Here is a 23,891-nt window from a genome sequence, read left to right on the forward strand (position 1 = left end):
TCATCTTGTATCCCCCCCCCCCACCCCCCCACCAGCACTTGGAACAGGGCTTGCTATGTAGTAAACACATAAACTTAACAAATATCACAATCCTTCTGCTTTTTATTACTGGGGAATCACTCTTTCCTCCCCCGGGATCCTGATTCCAATTTTCATTTGGGAGAATGAGGGAGTGGTTCTTTGGTTTACATCCTCCTGTCCAGGGTCATGAGAATATCCCAATTTTTTGCAGTGTTAAAACCTGAATGATCTTAAAGGCTCTTCAGTTTAGAGCTGAAGTGCCAGGTTTTTTCCCAGGTTCTCCCCTTTGGGCAAAATGTAAAATTTGGCCTTGGTTTGTTCTATGAATTCCACATGAGATTGTAAGCTTCTGGAGGACAAGGGTCACCTCAGCTGATTCCATTATACTCCTTGCTCTGCATACAGTAGACACTTAGTAAATTGCTACCACTACACCAGAAGGTGTGGAGTAAATACCATCGGTTGGTTAACTACTAAGGCCCTTAGTTTCAGGTTGTTATTACCATTATTATTATTATGGTATTTGTTAAGCTCTTACTATGTGTTAAGCACTATTCTAAGCACTGGTTCTAAGTGGTTTTTTATGGTATATGTTAAGCATTATTTTGTGTCAAACATTGTTCTAAGTGCTGGGGTAGGTACAAGTTAATTAGGTGGGACACGGTCCCCATCCTGCATGGGGCTTACAGTCTAAGTAGGAGGGAGAATAGATATTTAATCCCTATTTTACAGGTGAGGGCACAGAGACGTTAATGACTTGCCCAAGAGAAGGAAAAAAAGGCTCTATACTCTTGAGGTTCAGTGCACTCTGATAGTGGAAGGTGGGACCTTTTAGAAGAGGACAGAAGACACGATCCTTTAGTTAATGAGTTCCAAAATGGCAGCAACCTCCCTGGGAAGCAAAGTAATGCAGAGATCAGACCCGGAGAGAGGATAAGAGAACTTATCTTCTTCATAAGGCAAAATCAGCACAGTGAACGAATAACCTGTGTTGTGGGCAGGTAATGTGTCTGTTATATTGTTATATTGTACTCTCCCAAGCACTTAGTACAGTGCTCTGCACATAGGAAGCACTCAGTAAATGCAATTGATTGACTGACTGTTTTTCTCCATGTTCTGTTTTCAGGAAGAAAGTATAGAAGAAACAAAAGAACTGATCAAATTTTCAGAGGAGGCATCGGAAAAGAAAGTAAAGGCTGCTTTCAATGATTTCATCAATCAAAGCAGGTACCCAAAGAGACAAATGGTTTATTTAATCCTAAGAAGGTAATGTTAAGGCTACTGCAGCATATTGGCTCTAATTATGTGAATTCCTAAGGTTTTAAGAAAAATATTTATTGGGATTACCACACAGATCCATTGTGGATTAATAGGACCTTTGTAATATTCAGATTATATTACACCGAATCATTTTTATTTCACCTTCATTTAACTTAGGAATTCATTTTGTGCCTGTTTGTTGGCTCCTGTCCTTTGAAATTTCTCGGCTGTTAAATTAGTCCCAAATTCTCCTTTGTAGATGCAGTAATCTACAGAGCATATCAAATAGAAGAGCACATCTGAAATACCATTCTGATGTTCTGAGAGTCCTATTGTTTCATTCCCTAACATGGGTGAGGAGTCCTCTTTATCCCGTGCAACCAATGAGCCTGGGCCACAATTATTTCTGTCAATACCTTTGACCTAGTGTTGTCATTGTTACAGAAGATCACTGTAACCATTCAAGGAACTGCATGCTGAACTGACCGGTCTATGTTCCAAACTATACATAGTTCCCCAGAACACATATTCTCACTACATGTTTTGGCTAGATCGCTGTTAGGGAATTAGGGTACAATCACCCAACAATGCAAGCTTGATTGGATGCAGGTCGTCATGGCTTTAGAATAATCATAATGGTATTTGAAAAGTGCTTACTAATGTGTCATGTGCTGTTTTAAGTGCTGGGGTAGATACAAGATAATTAGGTTGGACAGAGTCCCTGTCCCACGTGGGGTTTAGAGTTTTAATCCCCATTTTACAGATGAGGTAACTGAGTTATAGAGATGTTAAGTGACTTGCCCAAAATTACACAGTAGACCAGAGGCAGAGCTGGGATTCCAGCCCATGCTCTATCCACTAGGCCATGCTGCATCCCTTTAAGAGGAACAGCTTGTGTGCTTAAACATTTGTGTGCATAGCATTGGACACAGGTGAGTATCATGACCCGTATTTCCCTTAACGTGAGGTTTTGGGAAAGAATAACCCCTGTGTCTTAGGAGAATTGGGTGTGTATGGAAGCGTTCCAATTTGACACCACTGGTACTGGGATCCCATCCAGTAGCTGCCAAGACTGATGTGAGACTTAGTACAGTGCTCAAGCGCTTAGTACAGTGCTCTGCACACAGTAAGCACTCAATAAATATGATTGAATGAAACATTCTCCACCATGGTAAGGTTAGATCCCTGCCATTCTGGGGGAGAGAAACAAGCCTCATAAAAGGCTTAACCGTAGTTCATTGGAAGACAATGAACTCTATTGTTACTCTATTTATTTATTTATTACTCTATTTATTTATTACTCTATTTATTTATTTTACTTGTACATATCTAGTCTATTTTATTTTGTTAGTATGTTTGGTTTTGTTCTCTGTCTCCCCCTTTTAGACTGTGAGCCCACTGTTGGGTAGGGACTGTCTCTATATGTTGCCAACTTGTACTTCCCAAGCGCTTAGTACAGTGCTCTGCACACAGTAAGCACTCAATAAATATGATTGATAGATTGATTGATTGATTGACAGCAGCAGAAGACACAGCAATCTGGGGGACAGCATCCAGATATGGGGTATTGATTGGGAGCAGGGTCCTTAGGAAAATCACAACTCTGAGTGGGGGAGATAACAATAATAATAATAATAATAATCACATTATTTGTTAACTGCTTACTATGTTCCAAGCACTGTTCTAAGTGCTGAGGGAGGTACAGGGTCATCAGGTTGTCCCTTGTGGGGCTCACAGTCTTAATCCCCATTTTAAAGGTGATGTAACTGAGGCACAGAGAAGTTGTGACCCCCCGGGGGCAGACAAATGTAGTGGTGTGTAGCAAATAATAAAGAGCAGAGTTTTGGTTCTGCATGAGTTTTATCAGCTACATAAGTACCTGTGCCGATAAAAATCCTGTCATCGGTATTTTCATCTTCGAATCAGAATGGCAGCTTTAGGTGTTCCCCATCACTGTGGCTAAAAACAAGTATGTGAAATAGACAAAAAAGCCAAAATGATGGACTCATCAACAACAGTTAATTTTATACTTGAGCAATATTTTGGTTTCTTTTGAAAAGTGCTGCAGAAATTCCCAACTTGAACATCTCGGTTTGGCCAAATATTTAGAAGTCTTTATCAGTCGTGTTTACTGTCCTACTTTACAGAACACTGAACTAAGCATTTGGGAGAGTACTACATAACATGTTTTCCCTGGCCATAAGGAGTTTACAGACCAGAGGAGGAGGGCAGATGCTAAAATACATTACAGATGTGTGCATAAGTGCTGTGGGACTGAGGGTGGAGTGAATAAAGGGTACAAATCCAAGTCAGGGGGACTCAGAACAGAAGAGGGAGTAGGGAAAATGAGAAGGTAGTCGGGGAAGGCCTCTTGAAAGAGATGTGATTTTAATAAGGCTTTGAAGGTGAAGAGAGTGATCGTCTGTCAAATATGAAAAGGGAGGGAGTTCCAGGGAAGAGGCAGGATGTGAGTGAGGGGTCAGCAGTGAGATAGATGAGATCGAAGTGCAGCAAATAGGTTGGCATTTAGAGGAGCAAAGCGAGTGGGTTGGGTTGTAGCAGGAAATAAGTGAGGTAAGATAGGAGGGGGCAAGCTGATTGCAAGTTTAAAACCAGTGGTAAGGAATTACTCTTTGACGTAGAGGTGGTTGGGCAATCACTAGAAGTTCCTGAGGAGTGGAAAAATATGGACTGAATGTTTGGGTTTTTTTTTTTAAAAAAAAGATCCAGCCAGCAGAGTGAAATATGGACTGGAGTGGGGAGAGACAGTAAGCAAAAAGGTTGGTAGATGCAATAGTCTAGGTGGGATAGGATAAATACTTGGATCAATTTAGCAGCAGTTTAGATGGAGAGGGAAAAAAAATGTAAACCTCTAAAATCATGGCCAGTGATTATCACTAACAAAGGACCACAATTACTCCTCTCTGTTCACAGAGTCTTTGTCTCTCAAGCGGAAGAAAGCCCCAAGAATGGAACCACTTTGGACAAGAAAAGACTCACCCTGCGTTGGCAAGAAATGGTACAAGAATAAGGAATAGGGCCTAGGGGCAGCACAAAAAGCACAGTCTTCCTCTGGCATTCTCTCTTGCCACCAATTAATCCGTCATTATTGAGCACTTACTGAGTGCAGAGCACTGTACTAACTGCTTGGGAGAGTTCAATTTTTTTCCTGTGGTATGTGTTAAGCACTTACTATATATATATATACTATATATATACTTACTATATATATATATATATATATATATGCCAGGCACCATACTAGAGGCTGGGGTAGATACATGCTAGTCAGGTTGGACTCAGTCCATGTCTCACATGGGACTCATAGGCTTAGTCCCCATTTTTACAGATGAGGTTATCCCAAGCCCGTGCTCAATCCACCAGGCTATACTGCTTCTATGCTGTAACAGAGTCGGTAGACATGTTTCCTACCCCATAACAGGGAGTCTAGATTGATTATTTTGTGGCCTTAAAGTGTTTATGCAGTTTCTTAGCCTATGGCTAGGTCCATTTACTTGGATTTCATTGTTTTTGATGATTTTTAGACTCTAAAATCTTCAAAGAATCTCTGGATTTGGACAAATTAAGGCATCCTCTCTTCCTTCTTCCTTGTTGTTGTCATCCTCACTGTTATCCTCCCCTCCTCCACTTCTCATCCCTCCTTCTCCTCCTCTTAGTCCTCCTCCTCCTCCACTTCTCCTCCCTCCTTCTCCTCCTCTTTGTCCTCCTCCTCCTCTTCCACTTCTCCTCCCTCCTTCTCCTCCTCTTTGTCCTCCTCCTCTTCCACTACCTTTTGCTATCATCTCTGACTCTCAGGTCCCTCTGAATTTGGGAGCACACACTCCCAATTCAAAAAGCATTACTGGCAAAAACTCTGGTCCACCACACTCCAAGGAAAAAGAAACTCTGAGGGAATCAAACTCAACATATATTCATTTCCACCAGAAGAAAGGTTCTATAAAAGCAAACACTAGACACTTAGGAATCTGCGTCTTATAGCTTGCACAAACTGCTGTCCACATTTACCAAGAACCGTTTCCTGTTTCAGAAGGCAATGGCTACTGAGGCTGAGGGATTTATTCAACAACAGAAGAAGTTGGCTATAGATGAGATGATTGGCGAAGCCCAAAACTATATGGAGAAAATCCGGTTCTTAGTCGATGAGGTAACTCATCCTTAAGAAAACTCATGGCCAGAATTCCAAACCAGTGGAGCAGCGGCAGCGAGGATCGGATGGAGGCGGGAGAGTCTAGCGGGAGGCGCAGAGATAAGTTGAACCTTCCGGTAATTTTCTTTACGTGTGTCCAGCCGCAGCACACGGTTCCCGATGTGTTTATCTGGATGCTGAGCAACAACAAGCGTGTGGCCTATGCGCGGATTCCATCCAAGGACCTGCTCTATTCCCCCACCAGGAAGCAGAGAGGGAAGCACTGTGCCAAGATTAAAACCCACTTCCTGAAGGTAAGTAGGTGACGGTGTCCTTTAGCCAAGGCTGACTTTAGCCATGCCATGGCAGGAAGAGAATTGCTCCCTGCCAACCTCGGGGACCACTCCAGCATGTCTCAGTGGAAAGAGCCCGGGCTTTGGAGTCAGAGGTCATGGGTTCAAATCACGGGTCTGCCAACTGTCAGCTGTGTGACTTTGGGCAAGTCACTTAACTTCTCTGTGCCTCGGTTACCTCAGCTGTAAAACTGTAATACTGTGAGCCCCCGGTGGGACAACCTGATCACCTTGTAACCTCCCCAGCACTTAGAACAGTGTGTTGCACATAGTAAGCGCTTAATAAATGCCTTCATTAGCGCTTAATAAATGCCATCATCATTATTATTATTATGCCAGTGTGCACATCTTGACAGGTCTGTGGTGAAATGTAATGATGTTATCGATCAGTTGTATTTATTGAGCACTCACTACGTGCAAAGCTCTGTACTAAGCGCTTGGGAGAGTACGCTATAACAGAGTTGATAGACATAGTCCCTGCCCACAGTGAGTTTATTCTAGAGGGGGAGACAGAGATTAATATAAATAAATTATGGATAGGTACATTAGTATCATACTTCAGTCAGTCAATCAGGAACCAGGGCAGAAGGAGGCCAGATGCTTTCAAATTTTCACCTGCCACCGCCTCCTAATAATGATGGTATTTGTGCAGTGTTTACTATGTTCCAGGCATTGTTCTAAGCTTTGGGGTAGATACAAGGTAATTGCTTTGGACACAGTCCCTGTCCCACATGGGGTTCACAGCCTTAATCCCCATTTTACAGATAAGGTAACTGAGGCTAGGGAAGTGAAGTGACCTGACCAAGGTCACACAGCAAAAAAGTGGCAGATGTGGGATTAGAACCCAGGTCCTTCTGATTCCCAGGCTCACGCTGTATGCATCAGACCACGCTATTTCCCTGGGAAGCACCGTGGCTTAGTGGAAAGAGCACAGGCCTGGGAATCAGAGGTCATGGGTTCTAATTCTGGCTCTGCCACTGTCAACTGTATGACTTTGGGCAAGTCACTTAACTTCTCTATGCCTTGGTTACCTCATCCATAAAATGGGGATTATGACTGTGAGCCCCACGTGTGCTAACCTGACTGCCTTGTATCTACCCCAGCGTTTAGAACAGTGCTTGGCACATAGTAAGCACTTAACAAATACCATCATTATTATTATTATTATTATTATTATTATTCCCTCCTGAATGTGAGCTCTGAATGCGGTCTCTTGCTTACCGCCTTAAGCCAGCCAGGCCCAAAGTGCTCCATCATTTTAGCAGAACTGTTCCTGATAACAATTCTGGCTTTTGTTCTGCATCTACTATGTGCCAAGCGTTGTAGTAAGCCTTGGAGTAGATGCAGTACAATCAGATCAGATACTTTCCTTGTCCCGCTTGGGGCTCGCATTCTAAAGGGAAGAGAGAATGGGTATTTAACCATCGAGAAGCACCGTGGCTTAGTGGAAAGAGCACGGGCTTGGGAGTGAGGGGTTGTGGGTTCTAATCCCAGCTCTGCTCCTTGTCAGCTGTGTGACTTTGGGCAAGTCACTTAACTTCTCTGTGCCTCAGTTACTGCATCTGTAAAATGGGGATGAAAACTGTGAGCCCCACGTGGGACAACCTGATTGCCTTGTATCTACCCCAGCGCTTAGAACAGTGTTCGGCACATAGTAAGCGCTTAACAAATACCATCATTATTATTTAACCCCCATTTTGCAGATGAGGAAACTGCGGCACAAAGAAGTGAAATGACTATCCCAGGGTCATACAGCAGGCAAGTAACAGAACCAGGATTAGAACCCATGTCTCTAGTGGGGTGGGTTTCTATTCCTTCTCAAAACAGCCAGAGGGGAAGCCTTTCTAATGTTGTGGTCTTGGATACCGTGACTCCATAGCCTCCAGGGAAGCGTCCGGCCGGCTGGTCCGTGCAAGCCAAGGTGGATGTATACCTGTGGCTGGGGCCCACCAAATATTCCAGTGCCATTTTGGAAAATTTACCGGATGGATATGAGACCGAACAGCCAACCAAAACTGATACCTCAGGAAGCCCTCCCGTCAAACTGGTTTACCATGGTAAGAGTCCACTCACCTTAATAGGCCTAAGAAGTAACGATGGCAACAAAAATAAAGTGCCTAATGTTTTCCTCAAACCGATGAAGAAGACATGCTTGAACTTTCGGCAAATGCCCGAATCAAAATTTCTGATTGGATAGAGGTCAATGGGAAGGAAGAGGATTTTGTTTCCTTTCCAGGGAAATCACCCTTCCAGTTTCCAATTTGAAGAAATTTAATGAAAAGTGAATAATGTTCATGCTGTTGAGCATTGAATCAAACAAGAAATAAAATTGAATAATAATCCAGGCCCTGGGGTTTGGGGCTAAAGAGATGCTGGTTTCTGTTTCCAGTAAGGCTGAGATTGAAATAGAAAAATACTGGAGTCCCTTGTGTTCCTCTTGACTGTTTCCCGAATTGCCTCCGTATTAGTAAAATCCCACCTTGAATAAGAAACTGAGAGTTTTTCACCCAATCCTTCCAAACATGCTAATGCTAATGGCTTTTTCCTCTTCTTTTATCCTTGGATATCTTTGAGACTAGAATAGGCATCTATCTGGCAGGCTATAAAGTCATTTCTTTGTGTTCCTAGCACCTTGCGGATCCAACAGTTATTAAAATCCAAGTGTAACAACTGCCTGCTTTATTTTCACTCTCATTTCCCCAAATGGCAATGCTTTCTGACTGCTAATTGTTGGGTTTTCTGGTTGAAATCTCTCTGTCTCTGTCTCTTCTCTGTCTCCCCATCCCTTTTTGTGTCTCTTCTGTCTTCCCCCCCTCCCATCCCTGTCTTTTATCTGTCTCTCCTTCTCCCCCTCTTTGTCTTTCTCTGTGACTCCTGTCTGTCTCTCTGCCTCTGCTGTCTCTCTATCACGCTCACTCTCCAGCCTCTAATCAGGATGGCAGTAACTGCTCCCTTTGTCCTCTTGATTTTGTCTGCAGACAAGCACCTCTTCCAGTTAAGAGCTCACATGTACCAGGCCCGGGGACTCATTGCCGCCGACAGCAACGGACTCTCCGATCCCTTTGCCAAAGTCACGTTTCTCTCTCACTGCCAGACCACAAAGGTAGAAGGGAGAGGCCGTCTGTCCTGCAGGAAAGTCGTTTGTGTTATTGTTGATTTATTCTTGTAACCCAGGAGCTACATTTCATTGCAATTTGGGTGGGGGAAAATATCCATTCGTTCCTTTGGTGAAAATACCTGAAAGTAAATATTTCCATGCCTTAATGGCAAAATGATGTCACTTCCTTTTTCATTTTAATGATGGGCAAACTTGAGTGCAGAATTGATGGAGAGAAGAAGAAGAAGAAGGGGAGGGGGCAAAAGGAAAAATGAGGTTGGGGAAGGGAGTGGAAGGTAAGAAGACTCTCTGGGATCAGTTCCTGTGTGTGGGTTCTCAGTTCTGAAATCTTGCTGGGGTTCAAGACTCTTCTCTTCATTTTTTGAAGGGAAACTCCATACTCATCAACATGCTCAACATCAATCACTCTCCTAAGTGGCTAGTACAGGGCTCTATTCCAATTTCAGGAGTTGGCTTTCCCTACCTGCCTCACTGTTTCCACCTCAGCCTCCTTATTCTCTTATTAGTAATAATAGTAATAATGGTATTTGTTAAGTGCTTACTATGTGCCAGACACTGTTCTAAGCACTGGGGTAGATACAAGTTAAGCAGATTGGACACAGTCCCTGTCCCACATAGGAGTCAGTCTTAATCCTCATTTTACAGATGAGGGAACTGAGGCCCTGAGAAAGGAAGTTACTTGCCCAAGGTCACATAGAAGACATGAGGCGGAGCCGGCCAGGCCTGTGCCCTATCTACTAAGCCGTGCTGGGATAAAGTCACCGAAGCAGACTTGGATGTAATTTCTATTTTCTTTCTTTGCCTTGCTAGATTATCTCTCAGACGCTCTCCCCTACCTGGAACCAGATGCTTCTGTTCAACAACATCGTGCTTCACGGGGATCAGAAGGACATTGCCGATATCACCCCCTTGGTGGTGGTGGAGCTTTACGACTCCGATGCTGTGGTAAAGACCGATCTCCTTCCTTCCCAATGGTAGTGCTCCCTGCTTGTGTAGGGTGGAAAGAGGGTGAGTCTTTGGGAAGGTGGGGGAGAAACAGGATGAGACTTGAGGGCAGCAAGCAGGCCCTGATGACCTCACTGACCAGAAAAACCCAATTTAGGATATTTTTAGCCCTGCTCGGAAGTTCCAGAGTCTTATCAGACTGGGATGAGTGAATCTAGGGGTACTGAGGGGTAAAGTGGGGCTTTCTCTTCCTCCTTACCCCCTCCCTGGAAACCGATGGGTACAGCCCCCACACCCCCACTCCAATCCGTGGAGCATGTGAACATGTCATAGTGCAAAAATTCCACGCTTGAGGATCAAAGAGCATTTAAATACACTGAGACCTAGTTGGCTAATACAATAAAAAATGATTAACATTCCCATTACTCCCCAGGCTTCCGGGACCCTAGTGTCCCATCAGTGAAAACACCCCAAGCCTGGGCATGAGTGCTTCAATATGTGTGTTTTCTGGGCTTTTATATTTCCAATTAGCTGGATTTTACTGTGCTGAAATTGCTAGGTGGGTCTTATCTTCAATTCAGCCTGGCAACTTGATCTGCTTTTCTTGGTAACTCTTTCAGGGGCTAAAAATGCACATTATTCTCTAGTTTCTGGAGTGAGGCATGGCATCTCTACCCCCGGAGAAGGGTTTCTATAGCAAGCTAAAGACTGTTCATTCATTCATTCAATTGTATTTATTGAACACTTACTGTGTGCAGAGCACTGCACTAAGCACTTGGAAGAGTCCAATACAACAATACACAGACACAGGCTTACAACCTGGTGTGGAGGTGTGATAGACATTAATATAAAAAATAAATTACAGATATGTATATAAGTGCTGTGAGGCTGGGTAGGGGGCAGAACAGAGGGACCAAGTCCAGGGTGACGCAGAAGGGAGTGGGAGAAGAGGAAAGGGGGCACTTAAGGAAAAGGAAGAGAAAAGGTCTTAGTACCAAGAAAGAGCAAATGTTTTATTTCTTTCCTCTGAGGTCTTTGGGACCTTTCCAGAAGACTTCAGAAACTCTAGCCTATTCGGCATAACACTTCTGAATAAGCATCAGCACAAAATGAGTTGGAGGCGATTCTGCGGGGCTTTTAGGCATGGGGAAACCAGTTTCTGCTGAGAGTCTGCTGGGCCCGCAGCATCACGTGACAATATCATTTGGAAATAATAATAATAATAATGATGGTATTTGTTAAGCGCTTACTATGTGCAAAGCACAATTCTAAGCGCCAGGGAGGTTACAAGGTGATCAAGTTGTCCCACGGGGGCTCACAGTCTTAATCCCCATTTTCCAGATGAGGGAACTGAAGCACAGAGAAGTTAAGTGACTTGCCCAAAGTCACACAGCTGACAGTGGCGGAGCTGGGATTTGAACCCATGACCTCTGACTCCAAAGCCCGGGCTCTTTCCACTGAGCCACGCTGCTTCTCTTAAGGAAATCTTCCTTAAGTCCTCTCAAACCTATGTCAGGAACAGAACGGTCAAAACAGAGGAGTGTGGCCTAGCGGAAAGAGCCTGGGAGTAAGAGGAGCTGGGTTCTAATCCCAGCTCTGCCAATTGCTGGCTATGTGACCTTGGGCAAGTCACTTCACTCAGTTTCCTCAACTGTAAAATTGGGATTCAATACCTGTTCTCCCTCCTACTTAGACTGGGAGTCGCATGTGGGACAGGTGTCTGGCCTTAATTAATTTGTACTTACCCCAGTGCTTACAACAGTGTTTGACACATAATAAGCACTTTACAAATACTATAAAAAAACAGATGAAAGATGCAATCTGCTAACAATCTTAATTTTGCTGTGAGCAGATCTCAGTGTGGGCAGGTTTCCGAAGTTCTAAATTTCTAAATATGAAATCCTTGCACACTTGTGAAGCCCTACCCGCGACCCCCCTGCAGACAAACCCCTGCTTACATGCCGGAGGGCTGGCGCTGAGGCGAATGGAAATTAGGCAGTAAACTGCTTGTCTTCCTTCTTTCCTCTTTTTGCCTGATTTCCCAGGGGGTGCCTGGGGTTGGGTGGGATCACTCCCTGGATTTCCCGCTGCGGGAAGCCCGGGTTCCCTTCGTGAAGGGATTTGAGGGAGTTGCAGAAGGAGGTATTGGTATGGCTAGAAGAGGGAGAACTAGGATGGGGCAGGTAGCGACAATGCAGGTGGGATTGATGAGCATACGCCAGTACATGAACTACTGGAAAGAGACTGGAAGCCAGGAGACCTGCGTTCCAGTCCCAGCTTGGCCACCATCATGCTGTATGACCGTGGGCAAGTCACACAACCTCTCTGAACCTCGGTTTCCTCATCTGTAAACTGGGGTTAAGATACCTGCCTTCCTTCCCTCTTAGATTGGGAGTCTCATGTGGGGTGGAGACTGTGTCAGAACTGATTATCGTGTAATTGCCTCAGAGCTTAGCACAGCATTAAACAGTTATTAGTCAATACTGTAGTGATTATCATTAGAGCCAAATGGAATTTGGGGGGTAGGATGATTGTAGATGTAGAGCCACAGCAGTGTTTGAAAATGTTTTTGAAGATTCCACTGGGATGAAGTTTGGCTCAAGATGCTGCTCTGCAGGGCTGACTGATGCTTGAACAATTCCTTTTTGTTTGCCCAGGGTAAACCCGAATATCTTGGTGCTACAGTGGCCTCCCCAGTGGTGAAACTAGCCAACCTGGAGTATGAACCTCCCAAACTTTCCTATCATTCAATTTTCTGCGGCAGTCTGTATGGAGGGGATCTCCTGGCTGTGTTTGAACTGCTGCAGGTAAGTGAGGAACAGTTATTAGATGCTACGGAAATGTTATGTTTCTCCCTTGAGACCATTGTTTTTTGTAGGTGGGTTGTTGGGTATTTGTTAAGCATTTACTATGTGTCGGACACTGCTTAGAACTAATTAATTCGGACAGCCACAGTATCCCACATGGGGCTCACAGACTAAGTAGAAGGGAGAACAGGTATCCCCATTTTGCAGTTGTAGAAATTGAGGCACAGAAAAGTGAAGAGACTTGCTCAAGATCACACAGCAAGCAATTGACAGAGATGGGGTTAGAACCCACGACCTTCGGACCTCCAGGCCCGTGCTGTCTCCATGAGGACACACTGCTCCTCTTGGCTGTCTTCCTCTTTATTTTACATTTATTGGCAGGTATCACTTCAGAATCTCATATGTGTAACCCAGACAATAAAATGATAGGTGATCAGACAGCTTCTTGACCCCCCAGATTTAGAGAAATGGAGCGTTTTAAAGTGTGTGTGTGCTTGTGTGTGCATGTGTGTTTTGTTTTTTTAAACAAACATTTACTCAGTATAAAGAATGGTGACCTGGTGAATAGTCAAACCAGTCAGGAGAAATAGACTGTCAAAGAAATGGTCTTAGAACCTCTTCCAACCTTGTAGAAAGTTATCTTTCCTCCTCTCTCTCCCCCTCTGTCTCCTGTCTGTTTTCCCCACTTCTCCTCTCTCTCCTCTCTCCCTCCATTATGTTATTTTTGTGTTTTTTTTGTTTCATCCTTTCTTATGTGTTTGTTGTCTCTCCCCTCTTCCTTCCTCATTCTTAGACTGTGAACTCTCTGAGAGTCAGTGATTATGTAAATCTTTTCCTCCTCTCTCCCCCTCTGTCTCCTGTCTGTTTTCCCCACTTCTCCTCTCTCTCCTCTCTCCCTCCATCCTCCATTATGTTATTTTTGTGTTTTTGTTGTTTCATCCTTTCTTATGTGTTTGTTGTCTCTCCCCTCTTCCTTCCTCATTCTTAGACTGTGAACTCTCTGAGAGTCAGGGATTATGTAAAATTTTCTCAAGTACTTTTCCTCCCAGCACCTAGTATGGTCCTCTGCATGCACTAAGTGCTTATTAAATATCATTACTGCTACTCTCTCTCCCTTCCTTTCTGCCTGCCTTTCTTCGTCTCTGTCCCTCTTCCCACTTCTCCCACTCTCCCATTCCATTTCACCTTCCATCTCTCCTCCTCCTTATAGCCCTCCCTTTTTTTAATTATTTTTTAAGCACTTATTATGTGCCAGGCACTGAACTAAATACTGGGGTAGATGCAAGCTAATCAGGTTGGACACAGTCCAACTCCCACATGGGGCTCACGGTCTTTATCCCCATTTTACAGATAAGGTACATGAGGCCCAGAGAAATTAAGTAACTTGCCCAAGGTCACCCAGCAGACCAGTGATGGACCCAGGATTAGACTACAGGTCCTTCTGACTCCCAAGACCATGGACTGTCCATTAGGTCACACTGCTCTTCTACCTTCTCTCATCATGAATAAAGGACCAAGGAAACAGAAAACCCTGCAATTCAAATTCCTAGAGGGAAAGGTGGGGAAGAGGCCAATGTTTATACATCGGTACTGAGCCATTCCATGATGCCCAGTTGGCTTGTTCTTTGTCCTCACCACTGCTTGAAGTATAAACTGTGTCTCTTCACAGCCATTCCCTGCGGGAGTCTGAGTTGAAATATCCCAGTTCAGCTGATTATGGTGTCATTAGTTCTTCCCTCTCCTTTGATCACTTGTTCAAAGAAGTAATTTGCTAATCAGTGAGCGGCCCTAAGCCTGTCTCTCTCTGTCTCTCTCACACACACAAACACACACACACCACACCACACACCCCCAAGACCTCCCACTATTTCTCATTTGCTCCCTTTCATTTATATAATGATGACACTGTTTAGCTGCATCTATTTGTATGCATTGAAGGAAGATAATCCTACATAATGCCGAGGCTAGAGAATAGTTGTTCTGTTCAGTGCCTTGTTGGTATCCGAGGTTGTCCAATGGCTCATGCTGCCTACTGACTGATGATTCTTCCGTAAAGCAGGAATAGGTTACTGCCCGTAGAAGTGTGGAGTTGTGGTAAAGAACCGTTGGTCACAAAGGTTTTCTTTTAATAGATCCAGAGAGCCAATTCCTTCCCAGAAGTCTTCTCTTGCCAAGGGCTTCATGCTCCTTCTTTCTGGCACTTCCAAGAGGCAGTCAGAGTCACTATCCCCATATTACAGATGGCCAAACTGAGGCCAGGCGATAAGACTCAGGAATCAAGCCATGATTGGAATTCAGATCTCAGTCTCTGAGTCTTGGTCATTGCAACCTCCATGCTGTGTGTCCAGCTCGATTTGCTTGAATCCATCCAGCGCTTAGTACAGTGCCTGGCACATAGTAAGTGCTTAACAAATACCAGCATTATTACTGGCAAATTGGCTCATCAGCCCCAGTCAGAGGAAGCAGATAAAACTGTGACCAAATATAACTGATCCTTTGGTAGGATGTGTCAGCCTCATGACTTCATTTGATCCTTTCTTTTTTGAGGGGTAGTGGGGGGGAAAGAGCCTCATAACCTTAATCTTGCTGTAGAAATTGATTGCATTTTATTATAAACTAGTAGCAATAGCATGATTATGCAAATCATTTATTTAGCATTGAATTCATTTGAGTCTTCATTACTGAATTCATTATACCTTGCCTTCTCTTACTAGCCTATCTTATTATTTTATACATATCCCCTTACAGTGAGGCTTAATATGCCTGCCTCTGCCCAGAATGCTAGTCTTTGTATAAAATAAACTGCAGAAAATTAGCAGTTTGAGGTGACTAGACGTTTAATTAAGCTTCTAGCCTAGCCGGGTGGATTGATAGATTTTCCAGCTCTTCTGTATATGCAGTTATCTTTCATCTTCCATGATGGCAACACGACAGAGAAGTGGGCTTGTGGGAGCTGGTTCTGACCCCAGTGTGCCCACGGAAAGAACCAGTCAGGGATGCTTTCCAAAATCAAATGTAACCTCTGTTCTAGGTCAAGTAAAAAGGGAATAGGGCTTTTAAGTTTCTGAAAATTCAGATTTAAAAGAAAATTAGTTTTTTTCTAGGATTAACTGGGGAATGAAGGGCATGTTTCCTTGAGTGATTACTCATCTCTTTTCCTTTAGAGGCTCCTTCAAGGCCCTGAAGTCTAATCAAGGCTCCTGAGGGAACTGGGAGCATTTGATTAGAAAAGTTGCTGTTTCAAAATGTTCAGTCAAATGTCCTTGGAGAGCGCAGGGTAGCTACCTTCTATGCAGATGAGCAGCATGGATGGCCTAGGGGAGAGAGCACAGGAATGTGAGTCAGGAGGACCTGGGTTCTAATCCCAGCTCTATCACTTCTCTGCTGTGTGACCTTGGGCAAGTAGATTCACTTCTCTGCGCCTCAGTTACCTCATCTGTAAAATGTGGATTTAGACTGTGAGCCTCACATGGGACACAGGCTGTGATCAACCTGATGAGCTCGTATCTACCCCAGGACTTAGTTCAGTGCCTGGCACATAGTAAGGACGTAACAAATAGCATAAAAAAAAATAAGCCTGGTTTTCTGAGGCCTGAGTAAACTTTCTGGAAAGAAATATCTCAGTTCCAATCAGCTGATGGACAGTTGTGTTTGCAGATTCCTTCATCTGGCCCCGAAAACCTGCCTCCTTTCGATCCTCCTGACGTCAACCAGATCTATCCAGTCCCAGCCAACATTCGGCCTGTGCTGAGTAACTACAGAGTGGAGGTATGATCAGCAAAGCACAGTGAAACGGCCCTGAAAACCAAGAGGGGCAGGGACTCTGTCTTACCCAATTATCCCGTATCTATCCAAGTGCTTAGTCCAGTGCTTGGCCCAGAGCAAGCACTAAACAAATACCACCTTTCCTATTGGGACCCACATTTTCAAAGAGGAGTGGGGTATGGGAGAAGGAAGCAGAAGGGGAATGGGGAGATTCCACTTTTATTTCAATCCAAGCAAAGTTTTCAATCCAAGCACAGTAAGAGTGACAGCAATAGGGTGAGGACGAAGGAAGAGGTTTCCTTTAGGTTCTGGCAAAACTAATGGGAGATCTCCCTTGGTGTCCCAATTCAGATCTCAGAGATGACCAGAAGTCAGTCACTTCCATACAAATCTTCACTTTTTTCCTCTATCATTCTCATCACTTTATCAGTTCATTTTTGCTCCTCTCAGGGCTCTGTCAATATCCATTTTGGGTCAGGTTTTATCTTCTCCATGGGTTGTGTATCAAGAGTGTGCCTCAGTCAGCAGATGGCCTACAATTTCAAACAACCTGGATCCTTGAGGCGATCCTAGAAAAACAGATGAACGCTCATTGCCCCTGCAGTCGTCGCATGAACAAAACGCCCTTTGGTGACTCTGAAAATGCTGACGTGGTTTAAAGCCAAGGCTAGTCAGTGCCCTAACTCTTAATAAAAATAATAATAATAATGATGATGTTGGTATTTGTTAAGTGCTTACTATGTGCCAAGCACTGTTCTAAGCGCTGGGGTAAATACAAGGTGATCAGGTTGTCCCACGTGGGGATCACAGTCTTCATCCCCATTTTACAGATGAGGGAACTGAAGCCCAGAGAAGTTAAGTGACTTGCCCAAAGTCACACAGCTGACAAGTGGCAGATCTGGGATTTGAACCCACGACCTCTGACGCCAAAGCCCGGGCTCTTTCCCCTGAGCCACGCTCTACCCTCTCCTCCATCACCTTTTAGACCGTGAGCCCACTATTGGGTAGGGACCGTCTCTATATGCTGCCAACTTGAAAATCCCAAGCGCTTAGTACAGTGCTCTGCACACAGTAAGCGCTCAATAAATACAATTGAAGATGATGATCACCGCAGCCGAGTTGGGGGTGGGGCTGGAGGTGGACGTGTGTACCAGAATTCCAAGTGGGGATAGCAGGGATGGGGCCCATGACAAGTCAGCAGGATGAAAGGCCTATAGGCGGGGAGAAGTAGGACCGGAAACAGAAAATCGCAATAACAGTAGTCGGATTTGTTAAGTGATGTTTGCTGTGTGCCAAGCACTGGAGTAGATGCAGCACAGTAAGCTTGGAGACAGAGAGGAAGGAGACATCACATGGACACACACCCCACTGTCATACACGCGCTTCCGCACGCATGCCCGCAGGCTCAGTGGCCACAGCGGCAGTGGCTGCTTCCTATCCTGCAGCTAGCTGTCGGCTTTGCTTCTCACACGACCTGTCTTCAGCCCCTCCATCCCTCCTTACCGGGCTGCGGCTCTCTGCCGCTGGGTCCGGCCTTCCATCGGGTACTATTACTCTCCCTGCCGTGGTCAAGGAGCCGCGGAGGCAACATCAGGAGGAGAAAGGGCAGGGAAAGCTGTCTGGCCCCAGTACTTCCACTAACCTGGGACCTCGGCTCCTCTTGCCGTGGCTCTTTGCTCCACTCCTCCCTGGCCAACCACCTGCCTACTCCCGCCACCTTCCCCAGCCCTGCCACTCTGGTTAAAATCAAGATTTAAGTAGTCCTCTCTCGTCCGGCACTGATTTCCTCCCCTCCCGGGTTTGCCGCTGTCCCTCAGGTTCTGTTCTGGGGTGTTCGCGAGATGAAGAAGGTCCAGCTCCTTTCCGTAGATCGACCGCAGGTGCTCATCGAGTGCGCGGGGAAAGGCGTCAAGTCGTGTGTGATCCAGAGCTACAAGAACAACCCCAATTTCAACGTCCCAGCAGACTGGTTTGATGTGGTGCGTAGTACCTCGGGGGGTGCTGAGGCTATCTTTGGTCGGCACCCTCCATTGGGAGTCTGGTTTGAGGAAGTACAAGGTACTATCTGGGGCTGGGTCAGCACGGCATTATTCAGACAGAAAGAGTCCATTTTTAAGGTCTGAATTTGTCCAGTGAGGCTGGCCACAATGGTTACAGGAACTGGGGTCTGGTTAATCTCTATTCCCTTTGAGTTTCAGTAGCCACGGTATCCTTGGGACACATTTCCCAAGAGAAGCAGCGTGGCTCAGTGGAAAGAGCACGGGCTTTGGAGTCAGAGGTCATGGGTTCGAATCCTGACTCCACCACATGTCTGTTGTGTGACCTTGGGCAAGTCACTTAACTTCTCTGAGCCTCAGTTACCTCATCTGTAAAATGGGGATTAAGACTGTGAGCCCCATGTGGGACAACTTAATCACCTTGTATCCCCCCGAGTGCTTAGAACAGTGCTTTGCACATAGTAAGTGCTTAACAAATGCCATCATCATTTCCACAGCAGAAGGCCATTGTTCGAACTATTTGGACCAAGGCCACCAGGTTCCTAGTTAGCCAACATTCAGATAATAGGATTCAAGCTTCCTCAGTTTTGTTCAGGTCCTTGTTCAATTTTCTTTGGTAATCAGGGCCTGTTCTTTCATGATTAATAATAATCCTGGCACTTATTAAGCACTTACTATGTGCCAAGCACTGTCCTAAGCACTAGAGTAGATACAAGTTAATCAGGTTGGACACAGTCCCTGTCCCACGTGGGGCTCCCATTCTTAATCCCCATTTTTTTACAGATGAGGTAACTGAGGCCCAGAGAAGTTAGGTATCTTGCCTAAGGTCACACAGGAAACATGTGGTAGGGCTGGGATTAGAACCTAGGTCCTTCAGACTCTCAGGCCTATGCTGCTTCTCCTGGATTATCCAGGGCAGCCTGGGTTCAGACAAGTCAGAAGTTCCTAACATCCCACTGTTGGGTAAGGCCCATCTCTATATGTTGCCAGCTTGTACTTCCCAAGTGCTTAGTACAGTGCTCTGCACACAGTAAGCGCTCAATAAATACGATTGATTGATTTGTCAAAGCCATAGGAAATGCAGTGCTTTCTTCATGGGCAGGGAGGGGCATTCGGAAATGCTGATCTACCCACCAGGGCTTGGTAGAGCTTGCCTCTGCTGGAATGCCGAATTCACCGTGCCAAGTAGAAAGACCATGCCCAACCTTCCCTCCTTTATTGAAGAGGGCGAGGTTCAGTTCAGCATCGCGTCTTACCTGCCCGCTAGCCACCGGGCTGGGAGGTTCGCTGGCAGAGCTTCGCGGGTGCCAGGGAGATCGGGCCCTCTTGGTCAGGAAGGGTTGGCACCAGCAGCCCAGTGCCCGGTCGCAGACATCGCAGCTCTCCAGCAGTGGCAGCGGCTCTGCCGCCGGGCATCAGCTGGTCTCCCCCACAGGAGCTGCCGGAAGATGAACTCCTCCACCCGCCGCTGAGCATCTGCGTGGTGGACTGGAGAGCTTTTGGGCGCAGCACGCTCGTGGGCACCTACACCATCAACTGCCTGAAGCAATATCTGAGTAAACCCAGGGAGCTGCCTGCCCCCGGCTCCCAGGAAGAGGCCGCCCAGGCCTCTCCAGGTGAGTCCCCTTGGGATCTGATGGCAGAAATGGATCTGTCCTGCTGGACCAGGTCATCCCAGCCTAAAGGGAGAGGAAGTCCTGCCAGTTTACAGTGACCCATAATAATGATGGTGATAATTGTGGTATTTGTTATATGCTTACTGCGTGACGGGCACTGCACTAATCACTGGGGTGGATGTAAATTTATCAGGTTGGACACAATCCCACCTGAGGCTGTCTTAATCCCCATTTTACAGATGAAGTAACTGAGTCACAGTGAAATGACTTGCCCAAAGTCATACAGCAGACAAGTGTATGGACTAGAACCAGGACTAGACTAGACTAGAGCCAGGACTAGAACCCATGATCTTCTGACTTCTAGGCCTGAGTTCTATCCACTATAGCCACTATGCCATGAAGCAGCGTGGTCTTTTTCAGCCACTTGTCACCTGTGAGATCTTGGGAAAGTCACTTCACTGTGCCTCAGTTTCCACATCTGTAAAATGGAAATGAAATACCTGTTCTTCCCCCTGGTTAAACTGTGGGACAGGGTCTGCTTCCAACATGATAATCTTGTATCTAAGCACTTAGTCGAGCCCACTGTTGGGTAGGGACTGTCTCTATGTGTTCCCAACTTGTACTTCCCAAGCGCTTAGTACAGTGCTCTGCACACAGTAAGTGCTCAATAAATACAATTGATTGATTGATTGGAACACAGTAAGCACTTAAATGTCATAGTTACTATCAGTATTTATACCTGTGGCACTGACAAACCCTGGGGATGATGATCATTCTTGTCAGTCATTCAATCAAATTTCTTGAGCGCTTACTTTGTGCAGAGCACTGTACTAAGTGCTTGAGAGAGTACAATATAACAATAAACAGACAAATTCCCTGCCCACAGCAAGCTTACTGCCTTCTCCAAGTTCTTAGACCATCTCGGCAGGAACGAGAAACAAGAGAAATGAAAAACTGTAACCCAAACGCTTGAGGCACAGTGGATTTGGTCATTAATCAATCAATGGTATTTATTGTTTACTGTGTGCAGAGCACCGTACTGAGTGCTTAGGATAGTACAATAAAGTTGGTGGATAAGATCCTTTGCCCCAAAGAGTTGTCTACTCTGTGCAGAAAAGACTTTACTAAGTGCTTGGGAGAATAAAATAGTAGAGACCATCCCTCCCCGCAGAGAGCTTACATTCTACTGGGTGCAGAGCCCTGTACGAAGCACCTGGAGAGAGTGCAATAGAGTTAGGAGATGTGATCCCTGACCCCAGGGATCGTTCAGTCTAGCAGGGGAGTCTGCCATTAAAATTAATTTAAGGTTGGGGAAGTCTCGATAAAATTCAACCTATTCTGTCTGGCTCACCTCATCCTGCTGTGCCTCTGGTTTCAGACCCATTTGATGCAACGACGTCATCCACGTCCACTGTGTCCCAGGACCCTCCCCCAGACCACGTCTACGTCGAGGTCGAACCACTGCCCCCTGAAGTGCCCGATCCAGCGCTGGTTCAGACTGCTGCCCCTCCCCACTCGGACGCCCCGTCCGGACTGGCATCCTCAAAGAAGGCTGCCCTCTCAAAGCTGGATAAAGATGGGAAAGCAAAGGTGGGAATTGTGTCTGTCTGTCTGCACCAACCGACCCGTGGAGCAATCAATCACTCAAGAGTATTTTTTGAGCTCTCGCTGTGTGCACAGCACTGTACTAAGTGCTTAGAAGAGCACAATACAATAGAGGTGGTTGACAAGGCACCTGCCGTCAAGGAGCTAGTGGAAGGGAAGGGTCACAGGTGGCACCACCCAGGCAAACCATGCCAAGACATCCTTGTCTCTGTAGGTCTCTGACTCCCCCTGGCACATCCACCTCATTCAGTGAGAGGGCTGCATACATGATTTATCATTCCTACGTGGACCCCAAGTTTTGAAAAACCTAAAAATTACTAATACAATCTCTGTGAGATTGATAACCAGCTACCACAGTGCATTATCAAATGGAATAAAAGGAAATGAAAAGGAAGTGAAGTTACTGACTAGATCTCCATTATGTCCTTGCAATAGAATCCAGTGCTGATGCAGGGTGGCTTCCAAGGGAAAAGGGACTCACAGCCATACCTATTTACATAGAGTTGGAGGAGAGAGAAATGATGCTATGCTATTGATAGCCAAAGTATGGAAGATGAATAGTTGAATAAGGAAGTATAAGTCAATGTAGGATGAGACTCTACGTAGGATGAGACTATACATATGTGAATAAAGAAAATGCCAAGGGCAGCCATTTGGGGGGTGGTATCCGGGAAGTTTAATCAGGGAAGGCCTCCTGGGGGAGGAGAAATTTTTCAGGAGGGCTTGAAGATGGAGAGTGCTCTGGGTTAGCAGCTATGAAGAGGGTTCCAGGAAGGAGAAGAGTGAGGGCAAGGGATAGGCAGCTAAAGGGTCACTGAGAAAAAGATGTCCACACTTATGGTCCTGGATGCTCTGAATCATAGACCTTTTCTGGATCTGTTTCCAGCCCTCTGAAAAGTCATCCTGTACATCCACCAAGAGGAGAAAGAGGATCTTAGCCAATGAGTCAGCCGAAAATGTTATCGATTGGTGGTCTAAATATTATGCATCGATGAATAAAGCCCAGAAGGTATGGACCCCCAGCTCTGTTCCCCAGAAATGACAGAGGAGACAGTTCAGCTCTGACCCTCACCTACATAATAATCATAATGGTGGTATTTGTTAAGCGCTTACTATGTGCAAAGCACTGTTCTAAGCACTGGGGGGGGATATAAGGTGATCAGGTTGTCCCACGTGGGGCTCACAGTCTTCATTCCCATTTTACAGATGAGGTAACTGAGGCTCAGAGAAGTTAAGTGACTTGCCCAAAGTCCCACAGCTGGCAAGTGGCAGAGCTGGGATTAGAACTCACAACCTCTGACTCCCAAGCCCGGGCTCTTTCCACTGAGCCATGCTGCATGGTATTTATTTATTAAGCACTTGGACAAAGTGCTTGGAAGTGTACAATGCAGCGGAGGTGGTAGATGCGTTCCCTGCCCACAGCGAGTTGACAGCCTAGAGGGATGGTCACGCTGATGTTATGGGAGCTAAGGAATTCATGACATCCTTGTCCCAGTGGTGGAGTGCAGGTGCCCAAAGCCATTTACCTGGAGCGATTATTCTTCACTGATTTGTTTTAAGGGGAAGACATACACACAGCAACCATCGGTAGTGCCCCCTCCTCCTCAGAACATTATTTCAAAGAAGACTCCCAAGATCAGAACCTGGTTTGTGAACGGGCAGGTGGCCCTGAATTCCCCACTGTATTGCTTCAGGGAATCCAGGATTCCCAGCACTCGAGGCAGCTGGGTAGATTACATTCCCCATTTCTGGGCACTGGGACACTATGGGAAAATTACCCCACAGCATTCAGTTAACCTGAGGAAATTGCAGCTGCCCTGACTCTACCTCTGCGGAGGGTCTTGATGATGACTGTAATGATCGCCTTGTCTCTACTTTCTATCTAAAGGCAAAAAAAAATCACCAGAAAAGCAGAAAAAGCAACAATGGTGAGTAGGCGCCGAGGCCTCTGTTGGGGTGGGGAAGGTTGTTTTTCTGGTTTTATGCATTTTTGAGTAAGGTCTGGTCCTGGGCAGGCCATTTTTAAGCATCTCAGAAGGATTTGGGGCTTGAGCTCATCTGACTTCTCCTGAGTGCCCAATACAGGAATAGAAAAACCTATGACACTCTACAAATACCTGGGTGTCACAGAAGGAACAGGCTATTTTACATATTCCTTCTGGACTATGATTGTTAATATCTACTTCTCCTGAGGATTAGGCAAGACTCCCTCAAGAAGAACCTTGGGCAAAGTTTCAAGGGGACCCCAGAGACCAAA

The 23,891-nt window shown here is 45.6% G+C and overlaps 1 protein-coding gene across 1 annotated transcript in view; it reads left to right on the forward strand.

Annotated features, from left to right (window-relative positions):
• FER1L6 (fer-1 like family member 6) overlaps window positions 1-23,891 on the forward strand; it is a 69,873-nt gene that overhangs the window by 29,992 nt on the left and 15,990 nt on the right. Inside the window, exons 17-30 of the mRNA XM_038760685.1 lie at window positions 1,148-1,248; window positions 4,216-4,300; window positions 5,330-5,446; window positions 5,590-5,742; window positions 7,661-7,838; window positions 8,760-8,884; window positions 9,710-9,844; window positions 12,502-12,651; window positions 16,309-16,419; window positions 18,234-18,395; window positions 19,849-20,029; window positions 21,408-21,619; window positions 22,521-22,643; window positions 23,523-23,562. Coding sequence (XP_038616613.1) covers window positions 1,148-1,248; window positions 4,216-4,300; window positions 5,330-5,446; window positions 5,590-5,742; window positions 7,661-7,838; window positions 8,760-8,884; window positions 9,710-9,844; window positions 12,502-12,651; window positions 16,309-16,419; window positions 18,234-18,395; window positions 19,849-20,029; window positions 21,408-21,619; window positions 22,521-22,643; window positions 23,523-23,562 — 1,873 coding nt within the window. The remainder of the gene's footprint in view (window positions 1-1,147; window positions 1,249-4,215; window positions 4,301-5,329; window positions 5,447-5,589; window positions 5,743-7,660; window positions 7,839-8,759; window positions 8,885-9,709; window positions 9,845-12,501; window positions 12,652-16,308; window positions 16,420-18,233; window positions 18,396-19,848; window positions 20,030-21,407; window positions 21,620-22,520; window positions 22,644-23,522; window positions 23,563-23,891) is intronic.

Source organism: Tachyglossus aculeatus, chromosome 18 (genome assembly GCF_015852505.1).
Source record: "Tachyglossus aculeatus isolate mTacAcu1 chromosome 18, mTacAcu1.pri, whole genome shotgun sequence".
Classification (NCBI taxonomy): domain Eukaryota; kingdom Metazoa; phylum Chordata; class Mammalia; order Monotremata; family Tachyglossidae; genus Tachyglossus; species Tachyglossus aculeatus.